At 65.1% G+C, this 8,586-nt stretch overlaps 1 protein-coding gene across 1 annotated transcript; it reads right to left on the bottom strand.

Annotated features, from left to right (window-relative positions):
* Positions 1–391: 391 nt before the first annotated feature.
* On the bottom strand, positions 392–6,785 carry LOC309871960 (uncharacterized protein; the record flags this gene model as incomplete). Its single annotated transcript, XM_082745436.1, has 3 exons — positions 392–2,771; positions 6,135–6,388; positions 6,771–6,785. The coding sequence occupies 3 exons, from the start codon at positions 6,783–6,785 to the stop codon at positions 2,111–2,113; spliced, it is 930 nt and encodes a 309-aa protein (XP_082601562.1). The 3' UTR covers positions 392–2,110.
* Positions 6,786–8,586: the final 1,801 nt, after the last annotated feature.

The following is an 8,586-nucleotide window of genomic DNA, read 5'->3' as shown; positions in this document are numbered from 1 at the left end:
ACCGCGTGCTGGGCTCACCCCTCGCGTGTGGGCAAACTGGAGGCTCCCTCCCAGGGGCGGAACACTCGGCCGCCCTCCTGGGTTCCCGACTTTCCACACGGGGTTCCCGTTGCATTTTATGTGCGGACAAGAGGTCAGGGTCAGAGAGGGCCTGTCATCATGGCCCAGAGCTGCTTGCTTCCCTGGAAGGCCCGGGGGCGGGGGGGCCCTCCGTCCCCCTCCCGTGCCGGGGACCGTGGGCGTGGCTTGGCTACAGCAGCCGCACCACTGCTCCTTGGCCTCCTCCCCTGCCCATGGGACCCCGCCCCCTGCCCGTGCCACCCCATGAACCTCAGCACACGCCAGGGAGCCTCCTGCTTCGTGAGGAAGACGTAAAGACAGCAGCTGGGGTTGCAGACTGTTTTGTGATTGAAGGAACATATTCACGTACTTTAAGGGCTCCTCGTAAGGGTCAGATGGGGTCAGATGGGGTTGGTTGGGGCCACCGAGGAAGTTGACGCCCAGAGCGAGGCTGTGCCCACTCAGCCTGCAGCCCCACTGGCTGAACGTGGGGCCGGGATTTCGGCGGAACCCGGGCTGCAGCGCTCAGCGCCGTCCCCACACGCAGCTGCCTGCCTCCGGCTCCTGGTGGGCAGGAGGGGAGGCCCCACTCCTCTTGTCCAGGGACTCACCCTAAAATCTAGACTGATTGGGAGGCCAGGTCCTAGCCAGAGGGGAAGGGAAGGTCGTGATGTCAGTGGGCTGCCCCACCCCCCCGTGGGCTCCCCCGTCTGTGGCCCCGCCGGCTTGTGCATGCTCTCCTGGCCACACCCCCGTGGGCTCCCCCGTGTCTGCGTCCGGCGCGGCGGGTGTTGAGGCCTCTCTGCGGGGTCCGTCGCTGGAGACAGCGGAGGGTCTGTGTTGCTGTGTTGGTACCGGCCCCCTGTCAGCACTGTGGTGGACTTGGGATCGTGTGGCCTCCTGACAGGACCTGTAAGTGTGGTTCCTGCCTTTTCTGTCCGCACTGTGCTTTTGTGTGCAATACCGTTAGTGTCCCAGGCCACCACGTCCAAGCCCCACTGGCCAGGCAGCTTACGGCGGCCGTCGCAGAGCCCAGAAGGCAAGGTGTCCGCTGGGCTGCGCTCCCTCACTCTGGGGACAGTCCTTCTCTGCCTCTTCCTGCCTCTGGTGGCCCCAGGCGGTCGTCCCGGGCTCTTGGCTGCGTCACGGTGTCTCTGCCCGGGTCCTCACACGGCCGCCTTCCCCACGTGTCTGTGTCTTCCCGTGGGGGACCTTTCTGTGGGGACCCCAGTCGTGATGGATCAGGACCGCCTGGTGACCTCACCGGAACATGAGTGGCTGCAAAGACCCTATTTCCCAAACAGGGGACATTCCCAGGTGCTGGGGGTTGGGGTTTCAGCACGACTTTTGGGGACACAGTTCAACTCATGACATGGCCTGTGCTGCTAACACGTTTCCTACCCAGAACATTTGTTCCTAGGACGGAGCTGCCGGCAGGAAGGGCTCCGGGGCTTAGATAGGTTGAAGAGCCTTTGATGCCTTTGAACTCAAGCGGAGGCCAGAGGGAAGGCCTGTGGCTGCTTTGGGGACGGTTGGGGCTGGGCTGGTGCCGTCTGTGTGTCCCGCACGGCTCGCCCGCCTCTCCCAGCGCACGTCAGTGGGAACATGCACAGACGGCCACCCCGTGTCCTGCGAGGACCCCTCCGGCCCCGAACTCACACGCGTCTGAAATGGTGCTGCTCGAGCAAACTGGACAGGCCTTCCGGGAGCCCCGGCCCCTTCCGTCTGTGAGAGGTGTAGGACTGAGGCGACTGGGGCCGCGTGTTTCTTCCACTCCCTGACTCGCTGTTTGTAAGAACCGTGTGGTCCGCGCACTCGCGGGCTGAGGCCGGTCTCCCACGGTGTCTCCTGCCCACAGACATCAAACCGGATTTCTCAATGGACAGTGCTGGCTCTGAAGCCCCTCGGATAACTTCACAGGGGTCAGGAGACACACACCACAGAGACTCCCCTCTTCCCACAGGGGGTCCCAGCCCACGCATCCCAGGAGTGCGTTTGGGGTTGGAAACAGGAGTCACGGGGTCCGGGAAGCTCCTGGAACTCTCTGCCCCTACACACACGTGCCACGGGTGGACACGCTCCTCCTGGGAACGTGCTCGCCATAGCTCAGCACCAACCCGTGCACGTGTGCCCACACGGAAGTGGCCTCCTCCACACGCGTGTGCACGCACACCCACCACACGTGTGGCAACACATACACACACGGGATTTTTATACCAATTTGCATGTTTTGTTCTTGTTTGTGGAATGTCTGTGCGGACACCCCATTTATTCTAAATGCCCCCGGCAGGCCACGGGGTTCTTGGCCTGAAACGAAGAGGTTGAACATGGAAGTGGAGTCCGGGAACCCGGCCTGGAAGCCGGAAGCCAGTGTGCTTGGGCTGCGCTCGCCCAAGGAGCGCCGGGGCTGTGCCGCCGTGAGGCAAGCAGCCGTCGTCCTGCAGTGGCAGGAAGTCACGTGGAGGAGACAGGCCACTGGGGCATGCAGCGGGGCACCCCCATGTCCGGCTCTCACCACTGAGCTCTGCCCTGGATGCTCCCAGGGCCAGGAGAGCAGCCACGAACAGAACGTTGCACAATGTCCTGGTTCGCAGCAGGCGCCCGTCCCCCGAAGCCCCTGTGGTAGCGGGACGTCTGCAAGGGCTTTGTTTTCTATGTTGGGCCTTAGACGGGTAGCCAGAGGGTTAGCAGGGAAGGACCACCCTCGCCTCCTGGAATGGGAAGCAGGTGCACGTCACTATCGGGTAATCGGAGGGGTGAGGCAGCCGCCGTGCACATCCATCCTAAAGCCCCAATTTCTCCTGGAAGAGGATTGGCAGAAAAAGAGAGGTTTGGGGGCGCCTGGGTGGCTCAGTGGGTTAAGCCTCTGCCTTCAGCTTAATCCGGTGCCAGCCACGGATCGGTCCGGGGCCGCAGCTCGGGGGGCGCCCATTGAGCCAGGGAGGGCGGCCCCCAGCTGCGGAGCGGTCCTTGCCCGCGCAGCGGTAAGCACGGAGGGCAGTGATTCTCGGGCTCCCGCCGACTCTGCCGCTGGCTCTCACAGAACCGGAATGAACCGGAATGAACCGGAATGCACCAGCAGGCCTCTAGAGATGCTCTGAGGTCGCGGGCCAAACCGTTCCTCCGGATTCCTGCTGCATCCCGGTTCTGATAGGGTCCCTGCCCCTCCTGCCGGGCGCACACTCCCCTCCCGCACCATCTGCCTGCTCCCGGGCTGGCGCCCTGTCAACCTTCCCAGCTACAGCTGGGAGCCTTGGAGAGCTGGAGCTGGGCTTAGCAGAAAAATGAATTTGAATTCTTCCCTCTGGGCCCCCCTCTTGCTTTCCCCCGCCTCCCCCCCGCTCCAGGACCAATTTATCTGCCAGTCCAGCCTCCAAGCGGAGTTGGGGCCAAGTTGGCGACCTGCCCACGCTTGTCAGCTTCTTCGACCAGATGACAGGAGAGCAGCAGTCCGCCAGGGAGGCCGCGAGGCCCCGTGTGTCAGGGCTGGCAGGCGCCGCGCAGAGGGATGGCGGGCGGGGCAACCGGAAGGTTCTCCCAGACCACCGAGGACCAGTGGCGGGGGTGGGAGGTCCCTGGCCCGGGGGGACACGAGACTCTGGGTGTGTGTGTGCATGTGTGCATGTAAGCACATGTGTGTGAACACACCGAGACCATGCGTGTGCACAAACCACGCGATGGCATCCGTGTGCACACATGCGCAGGCACACAAGTCTACGGGCGATCGTGTGTACACGCGTGTGTGCATGCGTGTTTGCGTGTGCATTCCTGAGGTGGGAGGGAAAGAGCTGGAGGTGGCGTTTAAACCCTCTCCCGCCCTCCAGAGCCCCGGCAGGGCAGGCGTCTCGTGCCGCCGCAGTGGCCTTGGCCTTGACATGAAGTCTGCTCGCGGCGGCTCACCTGCCATGGCCCGGGGCTGCTCCCCCGGGCTCAGACTCCCCGCGTGTCTGGGCGCAGCTGGAGCCGAGGGGCCCGCCCAGGTCTGGGGCAATGAGCCTTTCTGCAGCATCGCTGGCCTCGGCGGGCGGCGGTGTCTAGACCCACTCGTTCCATCGGCGATGACTCTCTGGGCTTGCTGGGCTGTGGGTCCAGCTCTCCGCGCTGTGAGGGGGCCGGAGAGGAGGGGAAGGAGAGGCACCTTACGGGTGTCCTGTAAGAGGCTGACACAGCCAGGCTGGGGGAGCCTCGGACGCCCCCAGGGCCAAACCACTGGACACGCTGTCTTAACGGACCCCTGTGCTGCCGGGCACCCGTGTCCCCTCTGTCCTTGTGGGAAAGACTCTGGCTTCCAGCTTCCGCGCGCTGCTCAGCCACCCCTCCCGACCTCCTTTCTTTCTCTGACTCCCAGTTCTCATGCTGGGCCTCTCACAGCCTGGGCACCGTCCCCAGGGCGTCTCCGCGTCACCCCGGGCTGCAGGCACTCCCTCGCCCAGGGCCATGTAGGTGTCTGCCCCGACTGCTGTGGAGCTCCGGATCGGCACCGCTGGCGGCCCCTGGGCCTCTCTGCTCGGAGGACTCACAGACGCCTCAAAGCTGGCCAGCAACCACCCACCCGCCCGGCTTGTCCTGGCTGCGCCCCAAACCAGCCCGCCCGCATGCCGTCCTGGGAAGCAGGACTCCGCCGAGCTGGAGTCCAGAAGTCCCTCCTGCCTGCTTGCTGGCCCGGCCCCGCACCCCACTCTCCTGCAGGGGTCCCTGCTTCTCCATCCTTGGGCTTTCATCGTCCTGAGTCTTGAGCACGTCTGAAGCCCTGAACTATCTCTGCGTCGAGCCTGGGCCCTGCTCCGCGCTGCCCCGCCCTTCCCTCCAACACAGGCTTTCGTTGGAGCCACAGTCTGTCCCCCTGGAGCTTCCTTCTCATTCTGGGATGCGGCGGTCCCTAGTCCCTGCCTTGGGACTGCAGGGGATGACCGGCCCCTCCCCAGTCCCAGACTCAGAATCGGAGGAAATAACCTCTGGAGGACAGGAGGCCGCTGAGTCTTGTGACCCCCCACGTGGCTCAGGGCCCCTGGGACAGGCTGAGCCACCGTACGGCACTTCTTTTCCAGTGGCCGGCTCTGTCTGCTGGGACTGAGCTCTGTCTCCCTGCCGCTTGCCCTACAGGAGGGACTGCAGGTGCAGCTCCCTGGGAAGCTCCCGGGGCACGAGCTCCCTGTCAAAGCGGGGGGCCAGCAGGCCGGGGTTCTCCCCCTGCTCTCTGGCTGAGGGCAGGTCTTGCCTCTCTTGGAACTCGAGTTTCTTCCCCACTAGGACGGCATGGGGCCTTCGCTCTTCCGGCAGAAGTTGACCTGGGTTTGTGCCTCTCACACCGTAAAGTACACACAAATCCCCCAGCATCACGTGCGTCTGCCCGAATACAGATTTGGGTGGGAACTGGCAGCTGCGTCCCTAACAAGCACACTGGGGGGGGGGGCGGGGCGGGGAGTCTCCAGCCGGCCCCTCCGTCCTCTGTCCTTGAGGGATGTCTCGGGCCCTGCCGGGACCGCTCTGCCCTCGTCTGTGCTGGGTCGTCTCCCCTCCCTCCCGTTCCTCCTCCCTCTTATATCCTGCCTCCCCCCACCCCGTCCCTCCTCCCCCCTCCTCCCTGTCCTTGTCACCCGCTCCCTTTAAGCCTCGGGCCCAGTCCCTGGATCCCAGGGGAGCCGAAGGTGTGGTGGTGGCACCAACAGTCCCACGGGGGGAGCAGACACAGTCCCGCAGTCCCACAGGTCTGGGGCGGGGGGAGGCTCTGCGGGTCATGGAGGCCACGCCTGTGTCCCCGAGCAGGGACTGGAGCTCAGGGCTCAGGATGGCTGTGGGTGTCGTGGCTAGCCGGAGCGAGGAGAGAGGGCCACGTAGGGCGCGCAGGACACGCACTCGGGCCCCGGCTCCTCGCTGTGGGGGAGGGGCAGGTGGGGCGTCTCCTCCCCGCAGCAGGAGGGAGCAGCCCTGGGGACAGGGGACATGTGGCACCTCCAGAGCCGGACGAGATGGGGGAGGGAGTGGGGTCAGAGGACGGGCCGGAAGGAGCCGTGGGCCCTGACCAGCCTTTGGGATGTCTGCTCACTCCCCTCAGTGAGCCCCTGAGAACTGACCTTGGCGTGTGTATTTGGACATTATTTCCTGTCTTCTTGGATTTTCTGGCTGTTGACCTTCGCAGGTTCCCCGAGGTCTCGATGTCCAGCCCCGGGCTCCCTGCCTCAGAGTGCTGCCCCGCCGCCCCTCCTCCCTGGCCTCTCCGCGTCCACCCTGGAGGCCGGCGGTACTGAGGGCTCCTTCGGCGCGAGCTCCGGGGGCAGGGGACGGCGCCGGAGACCCTGTCTGCGCGGCTCAGCCCCTGTGACCCCTCCTACTGCTACGCTGCGCTCACCGCTTCGCTCCGGCCCCCAAAGCCAAGAAAACGCCTCCCTTCCGCCGCAAGCAGAACCATCCAGTCTTCCTTCCAGCATGTCTGAAAGGTCGTCTCCGAGGTACGGGGCTGCGTGTTCCTCTGAAACCATGCGGGAGCTCGGGGGCCCACAGGGGCCGGTGGGACCGGCTCCCGTACCCTGGGGGCTCGGCTCTCAGTGCTCCCTGCGTGGGACCGGCCGACTCCCAGCTCCTTCTCTCCACTCACGCCGACGCGGCTCTAAGAGAGAATTCAGGCGCTCCTCGGATGTGTGTCTAAATGTAGCAGACAGCTTTAGAGATTTAAGCTGAAGTTTTAAAAATGACCTCTCATTTTGGCAGGCGGTCATAGGTTCCATCGACCGGTGGCGATTTTAAGGAACGGGATGGAGTTCAGCAAACCGGGATGTGCACGCCCTCAGGCCGCGGAGTGAACACTCGGGCCAGCGAGGAGCAGCGGCCCCTGGGGCGGGACGCGGGAGGGGGTGTCCGTGCGGCTTCCTGGGGCGGGACACGGGAGGGGGTGTCCGTGCGGCTTCCCGGCCGCAGTGCGGAACGGGCCTCCCCGTGCTGCTGAGTGCCGAGGACACTTTGACAGGCGTCCCACGCTGGGCCTGGCACACATCTGTCTCCCGTCCGTCCCTGCCAGCCGCACACTGTGGAGACCAGCTGCCCAGAGCTCCTGCTCTCAGATGTGAGCATGTGAGCCTGCCACGTGCTCACAGATCTGAGAAAGAGGAGCTCGGGCCGCTTTCCTGCCTGGTGGAGGGAGCCTGTGTGCTGGGATGATGGGGATGTGGGTTCAAAAAAATTCACAGGCCAAGCTTTTCTAGGGCGTACTGCTGACCTATGGTCTGTCTTTTTATGGAAACGGGACACGCATAGAGCAGCTCAATGGACAAGCAGTGTAGGAGAGTGAAGGTGCCGGGTCCGGAGAACAGAAACGGGGCACGGCTGCGGCTCACAGCGGCGGCCGGCACGGGCTCTGCTCCGCGTGTCCGCGCAGAAGACGTCTGTATGCAGTGGCCACCGTTGCCACGGCTCTACCCAGTTCGTGAGGGAAGCGGAGGCAGCATGAAGGGACAAAGTCCTGCCCAGAGGCCACCCGTTGACTGGGCCCCGGGAACGCACAGGCAGAGCGAGGATTCGGATCCCGCACGGCCTGCTGTGGGCGAGATCCGGCCCAGTGCCGCAGACTGCTTGGCTTATGTGTGGGGGGAGGGCGCGGTGTCCTTTTCTGGTGTGCGCAGAACCCGGGCAGGGTTCTCTGACTAGGCACTGTCCTCTACTGGAAGGCGGAGGAGAGAGACCTTGCGATCCGTGTCCACCCTCCTGAGAGCAGGTGAGCAGTCGGGAGGGGCCGGGACCCCGTGTCTGGATCAGGTCCTCGGGTCATCCTGAGGGGGCACCTCGGACACCGTGAACGGCGGAATCCTGTCCCCAGCAACAACGTTCCTACCCGAAGTCCTAAACCCCAGCAGCTCGCGATGAGGACGGAAGATCTTTAAAGAGACAGCGGAGGTAAAATGAGGCCTTCAGGATGGGCCCTGATCCGGTCCCGGCGTTGCTGTAAGAAGCGGAGCCAGCACAGGCAGGCACGGCGGGGCGACCCGTGGGGCCGTGGGGAGACACCGGCCCTGCGGACACCTTGGGCCGGACGTCCAGACTCCAGGGTAGGAGGCAACCAGTGTGTGCTGAAGCGGCCCGTGCGCGGGGCTTTGCTACGGCCGCCCCTGCAGGCGTCTGCCGCCCACCTCTGCGCTCCCGGAGAGCTCGGTGTGAGAGGGAAGGGGCGGCTCCCTGACGCTCTTCCGGGAGAGGGGTCTGGGGCCTCCTGCTTTGCACCCCCGTGGCTGAGGCCACTTGAGGGAGGGAGGACATGTTCGAGCCGGCGCTCCTCCCGCGGGCTGGGTGCGCGTGGGGATCCCCTGCCTGGGTCCCGCTGCACACGGGGGTGTCCGGGGCCGCGGGCAAGAGCTGTGTGTGCACCTGGGGTCAGGCCTGCGTCGTCCTTCGGCCGTCCCTGATCAGCCGCAGGGACCTCCAGCTGCCGCCCAGGGGCCCCCAGGGCTCCCAGCCTTTTCAGAAGACAGCAGCTAGCGGGGGCCGAGGCCGGCACCCCCGGCTGGGCTCGGTCCAGACTCCAGCCACACAGTGCCC

Source organism: Mustela nivalis (assembly GCF_964662115.1).
Source record: "Mustela nivalis genome assembly, chromosome: 8".
NCBI lineage: Eukaryota > Metazoa > Chordata > Mammalia > Carnivora > Mustelidae > Mustela > Mustela nivalis.
Note: the sequence above shows the minus strand (reverse complement) of the source record. Positions and strands in the feature narration are given on the sequence as shown.